The sequence below is a fragment of the Rattus norvegicus genome, chromosome 2 (genome assembly GCF_036323735.1).
Source record: "Rattus norvegicus strain BN/NHsdMcwi chromosome 2, GRCr8, whole genome shotgun sequence".
Classification (NCBI taxonomy): domain Eukaryota; kingdom Metazoa; phylum Chordata; class Mammalia; order Rodentia; family Muridae; genus Rattus; species Rattus norvegicus.
In genome coordinates this window covers 193,034,167-193,060,535 of record NC_086020.1, presented here as the reverse complement: position 1 = coordinate 193,060,535, position 26,369 = coordinate 193,034,167, and the positions used below count along the sequence as shown (strand labels likewise).

The 26,369-nt window shown below is 36.5% G+C and overlaps 1 protein-coding gene across 10 annotated transcripts in view; it reads left to right on the top strand.

Moving 5' to 3' along the window:
* Positions 1-26,369, top strand: part of Sycp1 (synaptonemal complex protein 1) — a 160,071-nt gene that overhangs the window by 84,699 nt on the left and 49,003 nt on the right. For 8 of the 10 annotated variants that reach the window (XM_063281327.1, XM_063281328.1, XM_063281331.1 and 5 more), the window contains 6 exon segments: positions 1,816-1,897; positions 5,606-5,668; positions 12,803-12,865; positions 13,955-14,017; positions 25,544-25,660; positions 26,231-26,341. In XM_063281327.1, the coding sequence (XP_063137397.1) occupies positions 1,816-1,897; positions 5,606-5,668; positions 12,803-12,865; positions 13,955-14,017; positions 25,544-25,660; positions 26,231-26,341 (499 nt within the window). 10 annotated transcript variants of the gene reach the window in all.

Genomic DNA, 26,369 nt, shown 5'->3' with positions numbered 1-26,369 from the left:
TTTCAGATATTGTGTGTGTGTGTGTTCTTGTTTACAGTCACATAGAAATTTCTTTTTCTTATGTTTGGATAAAGAATGTATTTTGTAAACTTTTATTTAAAATCCTTAGACCTAATACTGAATTGTTATAGAGATAATATATGAGGTATTATGATTAGAAGTGAATATGGTGCTTGATCCAGTCATTTTTTAATAAATTATTTGCTGTTAACTATTTTCCAGATTTAAAAAACATCTTTTGCCATCCCATGAATGATTTTGACCTGTTTTCTCAGCTTTCTTCTTCAGAAGCAGCTGTTACTTACAGTTTAGATATCTAAGCTGTTTTTTCCCTGTGGTTTAAAAAAGTTTAAATTCATTCACTTAGTTTTTGAGACCAGGTCTCTAATGGTCAGGATAGCCTTGATCTTCCTGCCTCAGACTTACGAGTGTTGTAATTGAGGTTTGTGTTACCACTTCAACAACGAGAGCCTATAGATGTGCACATGTGTGAATACTATGTGAGTGTGTGGAAGCCAGAGAACCTTAGATGTCATTGTTCAGGTACTGGATGTACCCTTTCTAGACATTGATATTTCATTATACCACTTGTCTGGATTTGAAATACGACTAGTTTGGAATTAACCAAGTACGTTAGGATGGCCAACAAGTAATCATCAGGGTTCTACCTGTTTTTCCTTACCAGCACTGGGATTACAATTATGCTCCAACGATCTTCGCTTTTAATGTAGTTTATGGGGATAAAATTCAGGTCAATATTCTTGCAAGGGAAGCACCTTATTCACTGAACTATTTCCTTAGCTCAAGATAGTTTTTAAAACAATATTTGCATTATTTGATTAATATATTCTGAATATCTACATTTAATATGGACTTATGGACCTTTAAAATGAATTATCTATAAACAGTGAACATACTGATTATAAATTTGTATTCAAAGAATAAAGCTAGTGAGATATCTCAGTGATAAAGGTGCTCACTGCTAAGTATCCAATCCCTGCAGTCCACATGGTGGAAGGAAAAACTAACTTTTAGAAGTTGTCCTCTGACCTCCATATATATGCTATTGAAAGTGTACATTCTCTTTCTCTGTCTCTCTCAATAAATAAGCAAATAAATAAATACATGTGTAAATTTTTAGGAAAACTTATTTCCTGAATTCAGTTTCTGAAAGAGCAAATCATTGATTATATTACCAGTGTAATAATGATACAAAGGAAAAGAAATAGAAAAATATTTTCCAGTGTCCATTGAGAAGATCACTAATATTTTCATCTGTAATATACAATAATTTAATGAAAATATTAAAAATTAATATATGAATATAATAAAAAATTCCAGAGGACAAAGGAGCACATGAATAAATGAATAAAGAACAGTATCTTTCATTTGTCTTTTACCTGTCTGGTTTCCCTTACCCAAAGCATCACTGCTCTTATGTTTCTGGGGATTCTCTGAACATGTATAATGATATATGTATATATAAATATCATTAAAATAAATTGTACTTATATTTTAAATTTATTTGTGTAAAATTTTATACGTGTATTAGAATGACTAAGAAAAGAAAATGAAATGTTTGTATAGTTTTTTAAAAGGAAACTGATGACAAGAATGAATATAATTTAAAGATAAATATATATAGTAACTTAAATATGGGAATAGAAATGTGCCCAATAGTCATGCACAATGAGTTACCAATCAAAATGAGAACTCAAACCTAAAAAGTGATAAACAATAATTTAAAAAAGCCTCAGGAAATAAAATGAAAATATTGTTTGGATTATAATGCTATTCTCTTGCTTTTCCTTTTAGGGATGAACTGGAATCAGTAAGAAAAGAGTTCATACAGCAAGGAGATGAAGTTAAATGTAAATTGGACAAGAGTGAAGAAAATGTATGTTATATTTAACAATAGATTAGATTCAAAAATTTAAATTATAAAAACAATATAGACAATAAAGTGACATTACTATTTATTGTATAAATAACTAGTGATCTAGGTACTAAGCCATTAACATTTAAAATATGGTTAGAAGAGACTAGAGAGATGACTTAGCCATTAAAAGCACTTGCTGCTCTTGTCAAGGACCCCCAGGTTCAGTTTTCAGCACCCACGTGATTTATAACTGTCTGAAACTAGTTCTGTGAGATATATAATACTATCTTGTGGATTCTGCAGACAGTGAACACATGTGGTACATATACGTACAAGTAAAACATTTAAATCCTTAAATGATAGGGGCTAAGTTGGGTTTTTTTGCTTATGATACATATCTTTAAGAAGTTGTCATAATTCTAAACATTTGAAAGCTGTTGTCTTAGCTAGGGTTTTACTGCTGTGAACAGACACCATGACCAAGTCAAGTCTTATAAAGAACAACATTTAATTGGGGATAGCTTATAGGTTCAGAGGTTCAGTCCATTATCAAGGTGAGAGCACAGCAGCATCTAGGCAGGCATGGTGCAGGCAGAGCTGTGAGTTCTACATCTTTATCTGAAGGCTGCTAGTGGAAGACTGACTTCCAGGCATAATTCTTAAGCCCACACCCACAGTGCCACACCTACTCCAACAGGGCCACACCTTCTAATAGTGCCACTCCCTGGGCCAAGCATATACAAACCATCACTGATGTTCATTTAAGATTTTTTTTTTCTGTTTTATATATACGGGTTTTCTGCGTGAGTAAATGTCTGTGCACCTTGTGTATGCTTGGTGCCCACAGAAGCCAGAGATCCCCTGGGACTAAAGTTGTAGATAGTTATGAGATACCAGTAGGTGCTGGGAAATGAACCCAGATTCCCTGGAAAAGCAGCTAGGACTTAGCTACTAAGCCATATCTCTAGCCTCAAATGTTCAGTACTTAATTTTGATTTATATTTCTAGGCTACACAGCATTAAAGGTTTATACTGTGTAATAAAAATATCACAGCGTGGGGTTTCTTCTTACCTTTGACCATTTATGTTCCCAGATGAAAGACATACACAGCCTTATATTTTACAATATGCCTTAGGCAGCACAATAGCTGGGCAACTGCCTGCCTACCCTCCATGCTGTTAGAATCTACATTCCTATAATATCTCCGAGTCACTACTTACTAATTTCCGTGTTCTGTATTGGCTGCTCTTAGCCCATATGACCATGCTTTTTAATGGCTCAGCTCTCCCATTGTGGTTCTTCTTCTCCCTCCTGCATGTTATTCCTCTTCCATGGCAGTTCCTTTCTCTTTTTTTCTCTCCTTCCTCCTCCTGGTCTTAAGACTGGGGAAAACCTAAACTCTACCTATATCTCTTCTCCCCAGCTATTGGCTGCTGGCATCTTTATTTACCAATCAAGAATTAACTGGGATTGGGTGTCTCAGTGTCTCATATGAGGAAGGACTCACTTGTTGTTGGAGCAGTTTTGGGAGACCCAAATTAACATTCAAGTACAAGCAGCATTAGGCCAACCCACTACAATGCTGTAATAATAGTTAATATATTAAAATGTGTATATTGTACCTTGAATATGGTTTCAGTAAGATGAGATAAAATATCACAAAACTATGAGAATATAAAGTATGTCACATGATTATACACTATAGTGTCTTACCTAAGTTTGGATATACTTTTTAGAAGAAAGAACATCAGTTGACTTGAGCTAACAAAATTTGTAGAAGGTAGAGTGTAATATGTAGAAGAGTATTTCAAAATTTAAAAAGCCATAAATTATTTGTGAAATAATTGAAAGTATGAAAATCTATCAAGATTTGAACAGTTAAAATGTATTATGGCTGGAATTTTGAAATTTTGAATTTGTGTTGAATCTGTAGATTGCTTTTGATAGGATGGCCATTTTTACTATGTTAATTTTACCAACCTATGAACATGGAAGACATATCCATTATCTGAGGTATTCGATTTCTTTCTTGAGAGACTTCAAGTTCTTTTAATTTAGTATCTTTAATCTTTTTTTACAGTCCTATCATTATTCCCCTCCCATTCTGCCCTCCAACAGTTCCTTATACCATTCTTCCTCCCTTGTCTCCAAGAGAATGTTCCCCCCAACACACACCACACCTCTCCAGACCTTTCCATTCCCTGGGACCTCAAGTCTCTCAAGGGTTAAATGGGTCTTCCCCTCATTGAAGCCAGATGACTTCAACCCATTGGTTGGGTACAAGTATCTGCTTCTGTCTCAGTCAGCTGATTGTTGGGTCTCTTGGAGGACAGCCATGCTTAGCTCCTATTTGTAAGTACATTATAACATTTAGTAATAGTGCCAGGCCTTGGAGCCTTCCCTTGAGATGTGTCCCAGTTTGCACCAGTCACTGGACCTCCTTTCAGATTCCTAGCACCCACATAAAAGGTGAGCACAAGGACACAAAGTCTGAAATCCTAGCTCTGGGAAGGTAGAGACAGGTGTATTGTATCTCTGGAGTTCATTTGTTAGCCAGTTTAAACCAATTGATAAGCCTCAAGCTCAGTGAGAGATCATATTTCACATGTACAGCACACAAGTATATATAACACACATACACACATGAGAGGCAGTGGGGAGGGGACAATAAAGAATTTAAAGTATAATTTGTAATAACTTTTATTAGTATAGAAAATACTAATTAAAGTATAATTAGTATAGAAAATTAGTGATAAGGGGACTTGAGAGATGGCTCAAGCATTTAAGAGCAAGTAATGCTCTTTACAGAATACCTTAGGTTCTCCCGTACTCCTATTGTTTGGAAACACACAGCTGCCTATAATTCTAGCTTCAGGGATCTGACATCTGAACTCCATGGGTACCTGCATTTATGTTCACAGGCCCACACAGATACACACACATACATGAAATTCAAAGTAATAAGAAAAATTCTTTTAAAAAGAAAATATTGATAATCAGGTATGAAGTTAAATATATGATATACTTATATATAAATATAAGTATATTAGCTTATTTCTGTTTTCTGCAGTTGGATTTCATTTTACTAATTAAAAGTTTCCAGATGAATGAAATTATAAATACTTTTAGATAGTTTCCTTGGTGATTAGTTGAATAACACTCCTTTTTTCCCAGTCTACTACCTGAGTTTAGATGGTTATTTTGCACATACTTTACTATCTGAGCTCCACTTTCTTCATGTTTTCAAATAGAATAATATCTATTCTTTATATTTTACTGAATTTCAAGTTTTATATAAATGCTTTTATTAGATGTATATAAGACAGAGATTTATGTACAATATAATTTATGCTAGGTGGCATAAAAGCCCTTAATCCTAGCACTTAGAAGGCAGAAGCAGGCAGATCTCCATGAGTTTGAAGCCAGCCTGGTCTATGGAATATGTTCTAGGACAGCAAGAGATACATAGAGAAACCCTGTCTCAACAAAACAAAACAAAGTAATATGTATTATATGTATATATAGTTTATGCATATATATTGTGAAATATTAAAGTAATTGATACATCACATAGAGGTATATTCTTGTTTAAAAGGACAAGGAAACAAACTAGATGAGCTGATAAATACTTTTGTAAATATGTAAAACTGTAATTTCATTCTAAAATACATAAGAAAATTAATTCTAATTAGTATTTTAAATATGGTTTCAAATAATTTTTTTAGGCTCGAAGCATTGAATATGAAGTTTTAAAGAAAGAAAAGCAGATGAAGATATTAGAAAATAAGGTATTTATCAAATTATTTAAAATTTTTGGGAATAAGAATTTTATGAAAATATATGACAGGATTTTGAAGGATTAGTCTATTTTTTAGAAGGCCTTGAGGAATAAAATTTTTTAATATCTTTTATTATTTATTTTTATTTTTTGTGCATTTGAATTTTGTTTGTATGAGGGTGTCAGATCCTCAGGAACTGAAGTTCCAGAGAATTGTGAGATGTTATGTGGGTGCTGGGAATTGAATCCCCAGTCCTCTGAAAGAACAGCCAATGCTCTCAACTGCTAAGCCATATCTCCAGACTCAATACAGTGTTTTTATTGGTATTTCTCTGAAGAGACTCTGGATTCACCAATTTTAAATAGGCCTTTAAAGAGAAAAATGTATTCAACCCCATTTTAGCTTTTTCTTTTCTAAAATTGTATACTCATAAGTAGCTACAATCATTGTGAATAGTCTTAAAATAACAAGATACTTCTAGAAATCATTGAGCTATTTTGCTCATTTCCAAAATTGAGCTGCAGAAAAATTTCTACCCTCTTTATTTGAAATGGTTTTTACTTACCTGGGTTTTCTTTTCTCTAATTTTACTGTATAACTTGTTCTATACTTAATCTTCCATACAGTGAATAATCTTCTGGAAAATGTAGTTCACTGTCTGAAGACTTTACTTCTAATGAATAATACTCACCATTTTTTTCAACTGAAGAAAAAATTATTTCAGCTTGTAACTAAAATAGTTGTAGATTTGTTAGGAAGCTCATCATGAGGATCATAGTAGCCTTTCTGCCAAAATAAAAATACTTGTTTTTTTTTTAATTTTTACTCCATCTTTATTAAATTGGGTATTTCTTAATTACATTTCAATTGTTATTCCCTTTCCCAGTTTCCAGGCTAACATCCCCCTAGCCCCTCATGCTCCCCTTCTATATGCATGCTCCCCTCCCCATCCTCCCCCCATTACCGCCCTCCCCCCAACAATCATGTTCACTGGGGGTTCAGTCTTAGCAAGACCAAGGGCTTCCCCTTCCACTGGTGCTCTTACTAGGCTATTCATTGCTACCTATGAGGTTGGAACCCAGGGTCAGTCCATGTATAGTCTTTGGGTAGTGGCTTAGTCCCTGGAAGCTCTGGTTGCTTGACATTGTTGTACTTTTGGGGTCTCAAGGCCCTTCAACTCTTTCAGTCCTTTCTCTGAATCCTTCAACGGGGGTCCCGTTCTCAGTTCAGTGGTTTGCTGCTGGCATTCGCCTATGAATTTGCTGTATTCTTGCTGTGTCTCTCAGGAGAGATCTACACCCGGTTCCTGTAGGCCTGCACTTCTTTGCTTCATCCATCTTATCTAGTTTGGTGGCTGTATATGTATGGGTCACATGTTGGGCAGGCTCTGAATGGGCGTTCCTTTAGCATCTGTTCTAAACTTTGCCTCCCTATTCCCTCCCAAGGGTATTCTTGTTCTCCTTTTAAAGAAGAAATGAAGCATTCACAGTGTGGTCATCCTTCTTGAGTTTCATGTGTTCAGTGCATCTAGGGTAATTCAAGCATTTGGGCTAATAGCCACTTATCAATGAGTGCATACCATGTGTGTTTTTCTGTGATTGGGTTACCTCACTCAGGATGATATTTTCCAGTTCCATCCATTTGCCTATGAATTTCATAAAGGCATTGTTTTTGATAGCTGAGTAATATTCCACTGTGTAGATGTACCACATGTTCTGTATCCATTCACTGTTCAAGGGCATCTGGGTTCTTTCCAGCTTCTGGCTATTATAAATAAGGCTGCTATGAACATAGTGGAGCACGTGTCTTTTTTATATGTTGGGGCATCTTGTGGGTATATGCCCAAGACAGGTATAGCTGGATCCTCAGGCAATTCAATGTCCAATTTTCTGAGGAACCTCCAGACTGATTTCCAGAATGGTTTTACCAGTCTGCAATCCCACCAACAATGGAGGAGTGTTCCTCTTTCTCCACATCCTCGCCAGCATTTGTTGTCACCTGAGTTTTTGATCTTAGCCATTCTCACTGGTGTGAGGTGAAATCTCAGGGTTGTTTTGATTTTCATTTCCCTTATGACTAAAGATGTTAAACATTTCTTTAGGTGTTTCTCAGCCATTCGGCATTCCTCAGCTGTGAATTCTCTGTTTAGTTCTGAACCCCATTTTTTAATAGGGTTATTTGTCTTCCTGTGGTCTAACTTCTTGAGTTCTTTGTATGTTTTGGATATAAGCCCTCTATCTGTTGTAGGATTGGTAAAGATCTTTTCCCAATCTGTGGGTTGCCGTTTTGTCCTAACAACAGTGTCCTTTGCCTTACAGAAGTTGTGCAGTTTTATGAGATCCCATTTGTCCATTCTTGATCTTAGAGCATAAGCCATTGGTGTTTTGTTCAGGAAATTTTTTCCAGTGCCCATGTGTTCTAGATGCTGCCCTAGTTTTTCTTCTATTAGTTTGAGTGTATGTGGTTTGATGTGGAAGTCCTTGATCCACTTGGACTTAAGCTTTGTACAGAGTGATAAGAATGGATCGATCTGCATTCTTCTACATGCTGAACTCCAGTTGAACCAGCACCATTTGCTGAAAATGCTATCTTTTTTCCATTTGATGGTTTTGGCTCCTTTGTCAAAAATCAGGTGCCCATAGGTGTGTGGGTTCATTTTTGGGTCTTCAATTCTGTTCCATTGGTCTATCTGCCTGTCTCTGTACCAATACCATGCAGTTTTTATCACTATTGCTCTGTAATATTGCTTGATTTCAGGGATAGTGATTCCCCCTGAAGTCCTTTTATTATTGAGGATAGTTTTAGCTATCCTTGGTTTTTTGTTATTCCAGAAGAATTTGCAAATTGTTCTAACTCTTTGAAGAATTGGATTGGTATTTTGATGGGGATTGCATTGAATCTGTAGATCGCTTTTGGTAAAATGACCATTTTTACTATATTAATCCTGCCAATCCATGAGCATGGGAGATCTTTCCATCTTCTGAGGTCTTCTTCAAAGTCTTGAAGTTCTTATTGTACAGATCTTTTACTTGCTTGGTTAAAGTCACACCGAAGTCCTTTATATTGTTTGGGTCTATTATGAAGGGTTTCGTTTCCCTAATTTCTTTCTCGGCTTGTTTCTCTTTTCTGTAGAGGAAGGCTACTGATTTATTTGAGTTAATTTTATACCCAGCCACTTTGCTGAAGTTGTTTATCAGCTTTAGTAGTTCTCTGGTGGAACTTTTGGGATCACTTAAATATACTATCATATCATCTGCAAATAGTGCTATTTTGACTTCTTCTTTTCCAATCTGTATCCCTTTGATTTCCTTTTGTTGTCTGATTGCTCTGGCTAGAACTTCAAGAACTATATTGAATAAGTAGGGAGAGAGTGGGCAGCCTTGTCTAGTCCTTGATTTTAGTGGGATTGCTTCAAGTTTCTCTCCATTTAATTTAATGTTAGCAACTGGTTTGCTGTATATGGCTTTTACTATGTTCAGGTATGGGCCTTGAATTCCTATTCTTTCCAGGACTTTTATCATGAAGGGGTGTTGAATTTTGTCAAATGCTTTCTCAGCATCTAATGAAATGATCATGTGGTTTTGTTCTTTCAGTTTGTTTATATAATGGATCACATTGATGGTTTTCCGTATATTAAACCATCCCTGCATGCCTGGGATGAAGCCTACTTGATCATGGTGGATGATTGTTTTGATGTGCTCTTGGATTCGGTTTGCCAGAATTTTATTGAGTATTTTTGCGTCGATATTCATAAGGGAAATTGGTCTGAATTCTCTTTCTTTGTTGTGTCTTTGTGTGGTTTAGGTATAAGAGTAATTGTGGTTTCATAGAAGGAATTCGGTAGTGATCCATCTGTTTCAATTTTGTGGAATAGTTTGGATAATATTGTTATGAGGTCTTCTATGAAGGTCTGATAGAATTCTGCACTAAACCTGTCTGGACCTGGGCTCTTTTTGGTTGGGAGACCTTTAATGACTGCTTCTATTTCGTTAGGAGTTATGGGGTTGTTTAACTGGTTTATCTGTTCCTGATTTAACATCGGTACCTGGTATCTGTCTAGGAAATTGTCCATTTCCTGCAGATTTTCAAGTTTTGTTGAATATAGGCCTTTATAGTAAGATTTGATGATTTTTTGAATTTCCTCTGAATCTGTTGTTATGTCTCCCTTTTCATTTCTGATCTTGTTAATTTGGAAACACTCTCTGTTTCCTCTCGTTAGTCTGGCTAAGGGTTTATCTATCTTGTTGATTTTCTCAAAGAACCAACTTTTGGTTCTGTTGATTCTTTCTATGGTCCTTTTTGTTTCTACTTGGTTGATTTTGGCTCTGAGTTTGATTATTTCCTGTCTTCTACACCTCATGTGTGTATTTGGTTCTTTTTGTTCTAGAGCTTTTAGGTGTACCCAGCCACTTTCTTGAAGGTGTTTATCAGGTTTAGTAATTCTCTGGTGGAACTTTTGGTATCACTTAAGTATACTATCATATCATCTGCAAATAGTGATATTTTGACTTCTTCTTTTCCGATCTGTATCCCCTTGATCTCCTTTTGTTGTGTGATTGCTCTGGCTAGGACTTCAAGAACTATATTGAATAAGTAGGGAGAGAGTGGGCAGCCTTGTCTAGTCCCTGATTCTAGTGGGATTGCTTCAAGTTTCTCTCCATTTAGTTTGATGTTAGCTACTGGTTTGCTGTATATGGCTTTTACTATGTTTAGGTATGGGCCTTGAAGTCCTGTTCTTTCCAGGACTTTTATCATGAAGGGGTGTTGAATTTTGTTAAATGCTTTCTCAGCATCTAATGAAATGATCATGTGGTTTTTATCTTTCAGTTTCTTTATATAGTGGATTACGTTGATGGTTTTCCATATATTAAACCATCCCTGCATCCCTGGAATGAAGCCTACTTGGTCATGATGGATGATTGTTTTGATGTGCTCTTGGATTCGGTTTGCAAGATTTTATTGAGTATTTTTGCATCGATATTCATAAGGGAAACTGGTCTGAAGTTCTTTTTCTTTGTTGGGTCTTTGTGTGGTTTAGGTACAAGTGCAATTATGGCCTCACAGAAGGAATCTGATAGCGCTCCATCCGTTTCAATTTTGTGGAATAGTTTGGATAATATTGGTATGAGGTCTTCTATTAAGGTCTGATAGAATTCTGCACTGAACTCATGTTAATCTGGGCTCTTTTTGGTTGGGAGACTTGTAAACAGCTGCTTCTATTTCTTTAGGCGTCATGGGGTTGTTTAAATGGTTTATTTGTTCCTGATTTAACTTCGGTACCTGGTATCTGTCTAGGAAATTGTCCATTTCTTGCAGATTTTCAAGTTTTGTTGAATATAGTCTTTTGTAGTAGGACCTGATGATTCTTTGAATTTCCTCTGATTGTGTTTTTATGTCTCCCTTTTCATTTCTGATTTTGTTAACTTGGACACACTGTCTGTGTCCTCTGGTTAGTCTGGCTAAGGGTTTATCTATTTTGTTGATTTTTCTCAACAATTTTTTTTCTTTACTTACATTTCAAATGTTATTTCCCTTTCTCAGTTTCCTGTCCGTAATCTCCCATCCCCTTTCCTCCCCTTCCCTCATAGGAGCATTCCCCCCATACATCCCCCTTACTGCTCCACCCCACATATTCCCTTGCACTGGGGGTCCAACCTTGGCAGGACCAAGGGCTAAAATACTTGTTTTTAAATAAAAATTTCATGTAAAGATAGTTTTTACCTGTTGTAGTGGTTTTTGTTTATTTTCATTTATTTATTGAGATAGTCAGTGCGGCCTTGACGGGCCTGGAATAGTGAACCAGGCTGGCCTTGAATATATAGAGATGGTCTTGACTCTGCTTCCTTTTAATTCTAGTATTCAGATGGATGTTAGCAAACCTAGTACTAATGTTTCAAATCAGTGTGAAAAATCAGAGAAATGCTTTCCATTTTGTATGAAGCTGTGTTTTACTTAATGTTCTTTTGATATTATTCTCAGTCTTAAGCTTTGGACATCCAAAATTTTAGATCAACTACTTGTAGTCAGAAACAGTGGTACATCCCTGTAATCCCAGTTTATAGGCTAGGCTAGGATATGATGGTTTGGAGTAAGTTTGAGCACACGGTGATACCCTAATTTAAAAAGTAATCACTTGTAAACATAAAAAGCAATGCTATATAAAATTCACTTATATTCAGAATATTAGCTAATGTGGCCATGTGTGAGTATTACAAGGAAAATATTGAACAATATTTGTTGCTAATGAAGGAGACTAAAATTTTTGAAAGTTATCTTATTCCAATGGGTATTAGAGCAGTTTGTATATATAATATTTTAGGACCTCTTAGAAACCTGTGCTGCTTTTATGGTACTTAAGATGTTCCATGGATTAACACAGTTTTTAAAAAAAGTATAGAATAGAGTTTATTTAGAGCATGGTGGTGTTAAAGGGAGTAGAGACAGAGAAAGGCAAGGGTGGGAGAGGGACCCTGTCATCAACACATGAGAGACAGGGGTTAGGGGAATGGGGAAAGAAAGGACAGAGAAGGAAGAGAGTAAGGGTAAGAGAATTAGAGAGTTTTGCATGTATTCAAATGAAATAACCGTACCAAGTAGCACATTAAGAAGTGACTTAGTATGTCAGGAAGAGGAATTGGAATTCCTCAGAGGTAGGATCATATTATGCTTCTCTTCCAACTTTAATAACATTAGAATCTCAAAAATAAGAATGAGAGAACAATGTATAATGAAGAAGACAGTATTTTTATTCTTCCAATTACTGATGCTTTTCTTAGCCCTTCTAGTAATATGACCCAGCCTTCTGTATAACCTTGACCAAGAAGCATATTTTACCTTTAAAATAGTTTAATTTGGGTTGGGGATTTAGCTCAGTGGTAGAGCGCTTGCCTAGCAAACGCAAGGCCCTGGGTTCGGTCCCCAGCTCCAAAAAAAAAAAAAAAGTTTAATTTATATTTATTAAATAGACTTAAGAAATGCCCTCTTTATATACTCATATTTATAAAAATGTGTAGTTTTACATTGACAGAATGATTTGAAATCACAAGTGAGCCTTATATTACTTCATACAATATTTTATTAGTTTCAGATTGTTTTGATTAGAATATTGAGTAAAATTGTATAATTTTCAAAATAATTTTACAGTGTAATAATTTAAAGAAACAAATCGAAAATAAAAGCAAGAATATTGAAGAGCTTCACCAGGAGGTAGGTTTTCTTAATATGTTCTCAAAATCATTCCAGTATTTTCCTGATAGTAAGAGAGCAATGCATTCATTTGCAGTGATTTAAATGTAAGTCATTGGCATTGTAAGACTTTTCTATTTTTTAAATTTTTTAAAATTTATTTTTTACACTCCAGATTTTATTCCCCTCCCTAGGGTTCCACATCCTATACCTTCTCCTTCTCCCCCACCCCCCACGGTCTCCACAAGGATGTTCACCCCGCCTACCCCACCAGATCTTTAAATTTCCTGGGGCCTCCAGTCTCTTTAGGATTAGGTGCATCTTCTCTGACTGAACCCAGACCCAGGAGTCCTCTGCTGTATATGTGTTGGAGGCCTCATCTCAGCTGGTGTCTGCTGCCTGGTTGGTAATCCAGTGTCTAAGAGATCTCAGGGGTCCAGGTTAATTGAGCCTGCTGGTCCTCTTACAGGGTTGCCCTCCTCTTTAGCTTCCTCCAGCCTTTCCCTAATTCAGCCAGAGGGGCCAGCAGCTTCTGTTTGTTGGTTGGATGCACATATCTGCATTTGACTCTTTTAGGTGCTTGTTGAGTGTTTTGGAGAACAGTCATGATAGGTCCCTTTTTGTAAATGCCCCATAGCTTCAGTAGTGGCGTCAGATCTTGGGGCCTCCTCTTGAGCTGGATCCCACTTTGGGCCTGTTGATGGACCTTCTTTTCCTCAGGCTCTTCTCCATTTCCATCCCTGCAGTTCTTTCAGACAGGAAGAATTATGGGTCAGAGCTTTGACTGTGGGATAGCAACCCCATCCCTCACTTGATGCCCTGTCTTTCTGCTGGAGGTGGATTCAATAAGTTCCCTCTCCCTTCTCCTTTCATCTAGGGTTCCCTCTTTGAGTCCTGATAGTCTCTCACTTCCCAGGTCTCTGGTATATTCTAGAGGGTCTTCCCAAACTCCTTCTTCCTGAGGTTGCCTGTTTCCATTTGTATGCTGGCCCTCAGGGCTTCAGTTTTTTTCCCCCATCTAATACCAGATCATGTTTCCCTCTTCCCCTACCCCAGTATGGCAAATCTTAATTAGCTTTTTGATTATTAACTATAATTAACTTTCCATAGAATAAAGCCTTGAAAAAAAAAAGTTCAGCAGAAAACAAACAACTGAATGCATATGAGATAAAGGTATTTGACATTTTTATTTTTGTTTTTTTTAAATGCTAGTAGATACATGAGACTTTGGAAATATTATACTACTTATTTATAATTTAATGGTTACCTTTTAATACTATTATATTTTTGTATTGGAGAGATTAAGTCTTATAGATGTGACAGAATGTTTAGTCTGATTTAGCTGGGTCAGAACCATGTGAACAACTTAAAATACATGCTCTATGTGTGTGTGTGTATATATATGTGTGTGTGTGTTTTATTTTTTAACCCATATGTTGTAAAGCAACTAAGCCTGGAATATGTATATTTTTTATTTAAAAGCTTTTTCATATAATATATTTGGATCATGTTTATCTCCTACCCCATTTCTTCTAGCTATACCCACTTCTCTATTCACCCAAATTTGTTCTTTTTTTCTTCTATTTAAAAAAACAGAAAAAGAAGCACACACAAACCCTGTAAAAACTGAAATAAAAACGCCCAAAGCAAAATGCAATAAAAGCCTTATAAAAATATACTTTTGTTTTGTATTGGTCATCTACTTATTGGCATGGCGCTTGCTCTGGAGTGTGTTAATATCCCTAGTGAGACTCCATTGGAGAAATTTTTGATTTTTTTCTTTGTCAAGTGGTATCAATTGCAAATAACTTCTTGGTTGAGGATGGAAACCTATGTCCACTTCTCCCTGTCTAAGCTGGGGCCCTGTCTGGCTTGGGCTTGAACCTGTGTAGGCCTTGTGTGTGCTTCCACATTGAGTTCATATGTTCATCATATGACTGGGAGATACTGTTTCCTTAGAATTATCCATCACTTCTGACTTTTACAGTTTTTCTACCTCTCTTTCCTCATAGATCCCTGAGCCTTGTGGGGAAGGGCTTTGAGGAAGACATTTAAAACCAAGTGCTCCAAAGTCTGTCACTCTGTATATTCACAGTTGTTATTTTTCTTTTTTCTTTTTTTTTTCTTTTTTTTCTTTTTTTTTTGGGAGCTGGGGACCGAACCCAGGGCCTTGCGCTTGCTAGGCAAGCGCTCTACCACTGAGCTAAATCCCCAACCCCACAGTTGTTATTTTTCATCCATTGCAAGAAGAAGCTTCTCTGATGAGGGCTGAGTGAGGCATTGATTGATGGGTATAGCAGAATGCCACTAGGAGTCATTTATTGTTTTTTTTTTTTCTTTAGCAGAATTAGCAGAATAGTATTAGGTTTTTCTCCTAGACCTGGGTTTCAGGTTCTTGACTATTTTAGCAGAGTCAGGTATGGATTTTAGCTTCTGGAGTGGGCCTAAATTCAATCAGGAATTTGTTGGTTACTTCCATAACATTTGTGCCACTGCTGACACCAGTATATCTTACAGGCGGGTTGCTATAAAATATGTTATCTTACTGCACAAAAGTTAGAGACCCGTCAACTTTTTAGAAAATAAAGCCCTACAGTGTAAGTCTGATGTTAAGAGCCAAAGTTTGTAATCTTTTTCTTTAGGCAATGATTGATACTTTGTAAGTATTCGGTAAGTATTTTGAATCTTAACTGGGAAGCAGTAGTAGTCAACATATTAAAAATGAATATGTTGTTGAAAATAAAGTATTTTATAGTATCTTGAAGTGGTACTTGAAACAAATGTAAAGATTGTAATAAAAAGGCAAATAAGAATTGTAAACTCCTGAAAATTATATAGAAAAATAGTCTACATTTTATAATTATGTACTGAATTCATTCTAGAGACAGAAATTACCAAAAATATTCATAGCAGTATTATTTATAGTAACACCAAATTAGAGGCTATATGGATATCCATTAGTAGTTTGAGATTCATTTTAGAAATTACCCTAAAATAAATCTAGAAGTTGGACTTTGAGCTGAAAAGTGGAATATATTATGAAACAAAAATTCATATGGTCTTGATCATACATTTTTAAAAATGAACAAAGTGTTAGTAAAATTAAAGCTGTATAGGTAGAAATATCAAGGATCACAAAATTTTTTGAAAAGAGAATAGTGCTTCATAGGCCTGTAGACCAGCAACAGATGTCTTAAAATATGTAATATCTTTCTGCAGAAGAGAGGAGAAAAAAAGGACAAAAGGAAATTATTTGTGAGGGACTTACTAAATTTTCCTTATTTTATTTTAAAATAAATTTACCCTCTGACAATTCTGTTTATAGTAAATTCTGATTTTATTCATTCTTCTTGTCTTATGCCCTTCCCATTCTATCATTTAGTCCTGCTTCCACCTAGTACCAATCTCCTTTCAGTTTTGTTTGGTTTTTGATTTGTGACTCAGTGGATTTAACCAGGGTGTATGTGTATGAGTAGGAAGGTGCCCATTGGGGCATGAGTAACTTGTCAGTGCCTACATTATAAAGTTTTTGAAGTTTTGATTAAGAAAAACCTGAAAAACATAAATTTGGGCATTAGCAAGCTTCAAACAAGGTAAATAGAATGAAAACTATACCAAGTTTTATTAGTCAAAGTGCTAAACCAAGGATAAACAGGAACTTAAAATCACACTGGAAAATGTCACAAATGATAACAGATCTTATATAGGACCCATAGACAGTACAGAACAAAGGAGTGGAATATATAAAATGCTGAAGTAGGGGAGTCGTGGCCTGACTTTGTGTAGTTAAGCATGAAGTCCTCTCTGACACAGTCATTTGGAGGCTAGTTGCATATAGGACAGTACATTCATTTGCACTTACCCTTCTGAGGTCATGATTCTGGTATTTTCATTTCGACCGAACCAACTTTTCCTTCAGATTTCAGTGTTGTGGATTAACTTCACGTGAGATGGAAGATTTCCGAGGTATAGCAGAAGAGTCATTTCTGAGCTTCTTAGCCAATTCACTACTTGGTAATAGTGAGGTTTTTGGAAATGTCACTCTTTAAATAAATTTTGACTTGTCCATTGCTGTCTCTACACTTGCCAAGAACAGACCCCGCATTGACAACAGGTGTCCTGATTTCCAGGCATCGTACTTAATTGAAGGGAGGCTTTCAGTTCCTTCTGCACCATCTTCCAGTTGCCAGAGTGACAACACTGAACCAAGAGAGTACGACTCGGTTTTCAGGGTGATGATTCTGCTACAAGGAAAAAAAAAACTACATAGAAAGTTCACATTTGTCATGTGCTCTCATGAAACCAAGAGCAGAAGAGAAGTAAGCTAACACTGCCTCTGTTAAGGGTCAGAATCTTCTGGATAGTTTCCCCTCTGCAACAAGTACCAGATTCAGCTCTTGATTTTTACTTAAAATCATGAACAAATAATCAAGACCACAAGATTGCCATGCCTGATGCTAAGAAGTATCTCGAAGCCAAGAATTCAAACAGTAATTTCAGGCACACAAGCTTATTAGACAATGAGAAACTTTTTTTTTTCTTTTTTCGGAGCTGGGGACCGAACCCAGGGCCTTGTGCTCGCTAGGCAAGCGCTCTACCACTGAGCTAAATCCCCAACCCCGACAATGAGAAACTTTTAACACTGTCAAATTTGGACAATTCCTTGGATGATGATATTAATAATGAAGAATTTTATGATAATCATTTAGAAGCATATTTTGAACAACTAGCCATTCCAGGCATGATATATGAAGCAGGAGGCCAGGAGTCACCAGAAATTGTTTTTAAGTTCCCTGTAAATGAAAATAATATCTTAAACTGTGAGTTTCAATCAGAAAATAACAGCTCTCTGATTTTCCAAGATGCATGTACTTCAGGAAATTCTCATACTACTCACACAGAGTCTGAGGAAGGCCATGGTTGTCTGCCAGGCACTAGTGGCTGTGTAGGTATTGTAGATAATACAGAGCAGGTAGAGAATGTGTTATCACTTTACTCTCATACCTGGAGGGCTGAGAAGGAAGGGGGACCCAATTTGAAGGATATTGTTCCAAATCAAAGCAGAGAATGTGGAGGAGAGGCTATTCTGGTGAAGAGACTGCATGTGTGGATGAGGCTCTCAGATCTACTTATCATCACTGCACAAATGAAACAAAAGGTGGTTTTGAGCCAACTGACTACATAAAACAGGATTCAGAATCTCCTCAACAAAACAAGTATTTGGCTTCAGATTTAGAAATGTGGATAGATGCTTAAATACAGAGATTCCTACAATGTTTATTTAAAGAGATGGGAACATTACATCTTTGGAGACTAATGGCGACAATGGAATTAATTCTCCTGATACTCTTTGGTCACCAACTTGTGAAAGGAGAACATGTGAATTTTATGAGTCTGGTGCAAAGACTAATGATAAAATAGATCTCTCACAGAATGTAGTCTACCAAAATGAGGACAGCAGATGGGTCATCGACCTTGCCTACTACACATTTTTTTTCTTTTTTTTCCCCGGAACTGGGGACCGAACCCAGGGCCTTGCGCATGCTAGGCAAGCGCTCTACCACTGAGCTAAATCCCCAACCCCCTACTACACATCTTTTATTGATCAACAAGATGTACGGATGTCTCCAAATAATGAAATGAATGAAGACTTCAGATCTGGTTCTGAAGCATTGGATTTAATTGCAAAAGATGAGGAAGAATTCAATAAAGAACATCCATTTATACAGGTTGAAAAAATAGATGTTCAGAACACTTCGGTGGTACTCAGTGATGCATCCTGGGTAGCAATAGTTAATTACCATTTATTGAGAAAATCATTTGGCACATCAGAGTTAGATAAAGATGATGGCAATTTCCTATGCCTGTCATTAGGAGAGTTATTTGCAGAAAGATCTGAAGCTCTTGGTTGCCTTGGTGGTGGTAAGGTGTGTAAAGACCATCATTTGGTTATTTTATTAGATCACCAGAGGAGAGAGAACCTGTTGCGTTAACAAAATCTGATTTGTCAAGAAGTAATTTGGAAAACACAAACCTAATTCCACCTCTAACAATGAAAATAACAGGAAGTGACAATCACTATTCTTTCATATCTCTCAACATCAATGGACTCATCTCCCCAATAAAAAGACATAGAATAATAGACTCATACACAAAGAGGACCCAGTATTTTGCTGCATGCAGGAAACACACCTCAGAGACAAAGACAGACACTACCCAATCACAGAAAAAAACACTTGGTATGCACTCACTGATAAGTGGATGTTAGCCCAAGAGTTTGAATTACCCAAGATCCAATCCACAGACCACAGGATGCTCAAGAAGAAGGATGACTAAAATGCAGATGCTCCCATTCCTTCTTAAAAGGGGAAAAATATCCATAGGAGGGGATATGGAAGCAAAGTTTAGAGCGGAGACTGAATGAACGGACATTCAGAGCTTGCCTCACATGTGGCCCAATAAATATACAGCCACCCAAAACTAGATAAGATTGATGAAGCTAAAAAGTGCATACTGAAAGGGACTGGATATAGATCTCTCTTGAGAGACACAGCCAGAGCATGTCAAATACAGAGGTCAATGTTAGCAGCAAATCACTGAGCTGAGAACAGGACCCCCTTTGGGGGAATTAGAGGAGGGATTGAAAGAGTTAAAGGAGCTTGCAACCCCATAAGAGCAACAATGCCAACCAACCAGAGCTTCCAGGGACTAAACCACTACCCAAAGACTATACATGGACTGACCCAGGGCTCCAACTGCGTATGTAGCAGAGAATAGCCTTGTTTGGGCATCAGTGGAAGGGGAAGTCCTTGGTCCAGCCAAGGTTGGAGTCCCAGTGGGGGGGAATATCGGAGGAGGGACGGTAAGTAGGTGGATGGGGGGAACATCCGTATGGGGAATGGAGGTTTGGACAGGAAACTGGGAAAGGGAATAACATTTGAAATGCAAATAAAGAAATATATCTAACAAAAAATGCTGAAGTAAAGCTGTTACTATGGCCCTTTTTTATATAGAAAAATTAGCATTAAAATCTATACTACAAGAAGTGTTAAAAGAAATCTTGAGGCTGAAAAAATAACATTAAATTGAAATTTAGATTATTGAGAAGAATGAAAAACACTAGAAATGGTAAATATTAAATATACAAAGATATGACAGATTTTATATTTTAGCTCCTTTTTAAAGGGATATACATATTGCTGCTTAAGATTTTTCATAATTAGGCATTGTGGAGTTTCTGAGTGGTATGTAAGTTTGTATAGCACCAGGGCTTAGAGAACATTGTGGAAAAGGGGACAGAAAGACTGTTAGAACTAGAGGATCAGGGAGTTTGCTGTGAGATTACATCTCCTAGTAATATCAAAAGCTACATACATAAAGTTTCATTATCATGATTACCCAGATGTGAGGTGAACAAAGATGATATAAATGGACATGCCAAATTGGATAGGGAAAAATCCATGAGTCCTCAACTCCTACACAAAGAATTCCAGGCAACAAAGAAAAGCTTGGAGTGGAAGAGATAGTTTTCTCCACAGAAGAGTACTTCACTTGGTTGTTCAATGCCAAATGGTGTCAGCCCTGAAAATATACATACAATGAACAGTGTATGAACTGAATAGGTTATATTTAGGGATATATATGTATATACATATACATACATATATGGATACAATGATAATGGTTAAACAGACCATGAATTTGAGGAAAGCAGGGAGAGGTATATGAGAGGGTTTGCAAGGAGGAAAGGGAAGGGAGGAATGTTGTAATTATAATCTCAAAACATTTGAAGAATTAGGCATTGTAGAGTTTATAAGTTCATAATGTCTATCTAGCACAAAGGATAGGCATGAAAATATAACTTCCTTATATATACTTAAAATACATTTTGCAGCTGGTGCCGAACCTTGCTAATCCTGGCCCACAGCTCCCTGCTCCCAAACCCCATGGGAGAGAGAGCTCATCGCCCAGACATGTGGGCAATCCTGAGACTGCAGGGCAGGAGAGACCGCCACTTCTGCCCACCTTTGCCCACATCCCTGGCCCAAGAGGAAACTGTATACGGCCTCTGGGAACAGGAAGATAGGGGCAGTCAAGCTGCAGGAGCCCTGCAGTCCAGACTGCACCCGGATCTGAATGGACCTGGTCAAACAGCTCCCTGCACCCAAATCCAAGAAAAGCTAGACCTTCAGAGGGGCAGACACTCCTGGAAAACCCTATTAAATAAATAAATAACCCTATTAAAATGGGGTTCAGAGAAACAAAGAATTCACAGCTGAGGAATGTCGAATGGTGGAGAAGCACCCAAAGAAATGTTCAACATCTTTAGTCATAAGGGAAATGCAAATCAAAACAACCTTGGGATTCCACCTCACAACAGTCAGAATGGCTAAGATCAAAAACTCAGGTGACAGCAAATGCTGGCGAGGATGAGGAGAAAGAGAAACACTCCTCCATTGTTGGTGGAATTGCAGACTGGTACAACCATTCTGGAAATCAGTCTGGAGGTTCCTCAGAAAATTGGACATTGAACTATACCTCTCTTGGGCATATACCCAAAAGATACCCCAACATATAAAAAAGACACGTGCTCCACTATATTCATAGCAGCCTTATTTATAATAGCCAAAAGCTGGAAAGAACCCAGATTCCCTTCAACAGAGGAATGGATACAGAAAATGTGGTACATCTACACAATGGAATATTACTCAGCTATCAAAAACAATGACTTTATGAAATTCACAGGCAAATGGATGGAACTGGAAAATATCATCCTGAGTGAGGTAACCCAATCACAGAAAAACACACATGGTATGCACTCATTGATAAGTGGATATTAGCCCAAATGCTTGAATTACCCTAGATGCACAGAACACATGAAACTCAAGGGTGACCAAAATGCAGATGCTTTACTCCTTCTTTAAACAGGAGCAAGAATACCTTTGGCAGGGAATCGGGAGGCAAAGTTTAGAACAGACGCTGAAGGAACGCCCATTCAGAGCCTGCCCCACATGTGGACCATACACATACAGCCACCAAACTAGATAAGATGGATGAAGCAAAGAAGTGCAGGCTGGCGGGAACTGGATGTAGATCTCTCCTGAGAGACACAGCCAGAATATGGCAAATACATAGGCAAATCCCAGTAGCGAACCACTGAACTGAGAACGGGACCCCCGTTGAAGGAATTAGAGAAAGGACTGAAAGAGCTTGAAGGGGCTTGAGACCCCATATGAACAACAGTGCCAACCAGCCAGAGGTTCCAGGGACTAAGCCACTACCCAAAGGCTATACATTGACTGACCCTGGGCTCCAACCTCATAGGTAGCAATGAAAAGCCTAGTAAGGGCACCAGTGGAAGGGGAAGCCCTTGGTCCTGCCAAGGCTGGACCCCCAGTGAACATGATTGTTGGGGGGGAGGGCGGTAATGGGGGGAGGTTGGGGAGGGGAACACCCATATAGAAGGGGAGAGGGAAGGTTTAGGGGGATGTTAGCCTGGATACTGGGAAAGGGAATAACAATTGAAATGTAAATAATAAATACCCAATTTAATAAAGATGGAAAAATATATTTCGCTTATATATGCTTATATATTTTGCTTCATTTCATATGGAGTAGTAAATAATTCATTTCTGTGTGAGTGTGTGTGCATGTGCATGGATATGCATTCATGGAGGCCAGAGGATAACTTGGGTGTTTTATAAACATGACTTATGTACCTTCAGATAAGGTATATTTTATATTTGTTATGTGAAATAATTAGCAAGATTGTTAATCTTGTCTTTAAATTTATATATCCTTTTGATTCTCTATGTTAAAAATAGTTCACATGATTACAGATTTCTCTTTTTTGGTAATTCAACTTTATTGTAAGGCTACACTATTGTATGATTATGTTTTTATTTTTATCTTTTTGTGGTTATTAATAATGTAAAGCTTTTTGTTATATAAGATGAAACTTGTTATGAATATTTGGTCTGTATCTTATATACTTATATGTGATATAAATTTATTTAAGGTTTATTTAAGGTTATCTTTATCTCTAATAACACATTTGCTTTAGAACAGAATTTTCTAGTGACATTTTGCATACATTTTTGATACTATGAACTCAGGCATAAGTCAGTCTGCCTTTAGGGATTCATTTATTTTTAAAGTTTTTGATTCTCTCTCTCTCTCTCTCTCTCTCTCTCTCTCTCTCTCTCTCTGTCTCTCACTCTCTCTCTCTCACTCACACACACACACACACAGAGAAAGAGAGAGAGAGAGAGAGAGAGAGAGAGAGAGAGAGAGAGAGAGTATGAGGGGTGGTAGTGTGCATCCATGTGTGGCATAGCATACATGTCAAGGTCAGAGAACAATTTTGTGGAGTTGGTTCTCTCCTTTCACCTTTATATGGGTTCTGGGGATTAAACTCAATTTGCTATGCTTGCACAGTAAGTGCCTTTACCTACCTTGCTATTTCTATGGCCTTGCTGTTCGTATTTTAAATTGTTACTTAGGAAGATAATGAGAATATCTTATAGTAAAGTTAAAAATGCAACATGCTCATGATTCAGACATTCCAATTTTAGGTACTTATCGTAGAAAATTACTATATATTTGTACCACAGATGTTCTTAAGAACATAGAATTAAGGATCTAAGAATAATTGAACACATAAACAATCTGTGATATATTCATGTAATGGAATATTAACCAGAGAAAATGAATAAAGTTTATTATACATAAAACTATTTGGTGCAAGCTTTGCATCAAAAAAGCAAAAGAAAGAATATATATACCATGAAAGTTTTGGATAAATTTCAAAAACAAATAGTCATTTGAGAGAATATATAAAACTGATCAATAGTATTTGAGGAAACATGCAAAACAGAAAAATATTAAGTAATATTTACTGGTTTGACAGATGGCTCAGTTGCTAAAAGCAGCTGCCACTAAATCTGAGAACCAGAGTTAAGATTCTTGGGTCCACATGGTAGAAAGAGAAAACTGACTCCTGCCAGTTGTTCTCTGATCTCCACATGAATGTGGTGGTACTCTTCTGACCCTTTCTATATAAATAGATAAATATAATAAAAAATTAAAAATACTAAAGCAGTCCTTACTTATAAACATTAATACTTGTAACTCCTTTGAGGAGTCTGTAGGGGAAACCAAAAAAGATGAGCAAAAGTCATTATTGATATTGGTAATGCCTGTACCTTAGAGTTAATAGTTAATTTATGGATACTCAATGCTTTCTGTTAAACTGCTAACACTATATCTTCTTGATGGTATTCTTGTCACCTGCTGTGACACATTTCTTTAGTTACAATTTATGTCTCAGGTAAAGTGAATGTGGATAGTAGGTTCTGGTTCAGGGTTCTTTGTATCTCTTGATAATTACCGTATTTGAGGCATATAATATATACAATATGAGAAAGCAAAAACATTTAAAAGCATTCTTTACAGAAAATACACAATATATTTTTATTTTAATGCATGGGATTTCAGTTGGAAGAGTTAATTAAAAATTACCAACATAAATATTTTTAAGGACTTTATTAAGGGCTAGGCATGGTGGCATAGCCTTTAGTCCCAACACTCCGGAGGCAGAGGCAGAGTCAGGCATATTCTGTGAATTCAAAGACAGCCAGAGCTACATAGAGAAACCTAGTCTAAAGAGTCAAGAAGAAAAAAGAAAATGAAAAAGAAATTCATTAAAAATAAATATGTGGTAATAACCCAGAAACAAAGACAGCATGGCAAGAACCTACACCTGTGAGAAAGGCTCCTACCTTGGTTATGATAAACCACACATACTGGCAGATGTGCTTGTGGATGGTGGTGGTGGGAAAGAGTCTTTGATTGGGTATAGACTCACAATAGATGCCAGAGAGCTCTCAGACACCTGAGTTCTGCCACTAGTGAAAGATCTGATTTTTCTAAGTGGTTTTCTGCTTTGACATCACAAAGAAGTTGTAATGTAGCTGATATTAACCAGATAGAATGTATTAATTTAGATCTATGTGTAAGAAACCTATATGCATGCCAGGTTTACTCTTCAAACTCCCAAGATTCTTTTAGAGGAATGCATTTTTGGTTTTGAGCTCCGTTCTGGGTGAGTTAGCCACAATGAATTTTCTTCTACTAGCTTTGCTTCCTGTAGCTGCTGCTGCTGCTCTGCCCTTATCACCACAAGGGACACGGTAGACCATTTTATTTTCGTGTGCCTTGGTAGTTGTAAGTTCACGTATATAGTATGCTTACATTATTCAAAGCTGGATTTAAAGTTTAATTCAATCTGATAGAATATGCTAGGGCATATCAGTGGAAGCTTGTATATATTTTTATGGAGTATTATAATTTTTAAGTAAAATGTTTTGCAATAAAAAATGTGGTTATTGATATTATATTGCTTGGCAAGACTAAATTCATATTTTAAGAGTCAAGTTAGACTTTGAAAATTGAAACACATCTCTGAATATGAAAAATGCAAAAAAACGATTCAATCATAATTTTCAAGAATCTTAGGGTTTACAAAACTACAGGTGGATATGGACTATTTTCAAGAAATCTATGGGGGTTGGGGATTTAGCTCAGTGGTAGAGCGCTTGCCTAGCAAGCGCGAGGCCCTGAGTTCGGTCCCCAGCTCAGGGGGAAAAAAAAGAAGTCTATGGAATTTACTAAAATTAATGTTACTTTTTTTACTTATAGGTCAATAAATTAGAGTTGGAATTAGCAAGTACCAAGCAAAAATTTGAAGAAATGATTAACAACTACCAGAAAGAAATTGAGATAAAAAAGATTTCAGAAGAAAAGCTTTTGGGAGAGGTAGAAAAGGCTAAATATGTCAAGAACTTATTGTGTTAAAATATTTGTTGATTAGCTTTAAAAATTAGTACTTTTGCTGGGGGGTGGGGTGTACGCCTTTAACTCCAGCACTGAGGAGGCAGAGGCAGGTATGGATCTCTGTGAGTTTGAGGCCAACCTGGTCTACAGAGTTAGTTCTAGGACAGCCAGGGCTACACAGAAAAACCTTCTCTAAAAATAAAATAGTACTGTTAACTTTTAAATTGTTATTTAAGAAGTTTTAATATATTCATAATAAGGAAAATTATCAGATATAGAAAATCTAAATTTTTAAATATAGAATAACTTGTAATTTAAAATTTTTTACAATATTTATGAAACTATTTATAATACATTTTACTTTTTGAAACATCCTAAAATAAATCAAACAAGTAATTCCTTTTTTTATTTGTTTCATTTCTAATTTTCTGCTGTTTTATATATTTAATATAAGTAGAATATATGATTCTTAAGTGGAAAAGTTGAATTTTTAAAGTGGTAGAAGGTTCAGCACCAATAAATAAAAGAAATACTTTTTAAAATATTTGATAGGTTGAGAAAGCCAAAGCAACAGTTGATGAAGCCGTAAAGTTACAGAAAGAAATTGATTTACGATGCCAACATAAAATAGCTGAGATGGTAGCACTTATGGAAAAACATAAGGTAACAATATAATAAAATTAGAACTCAG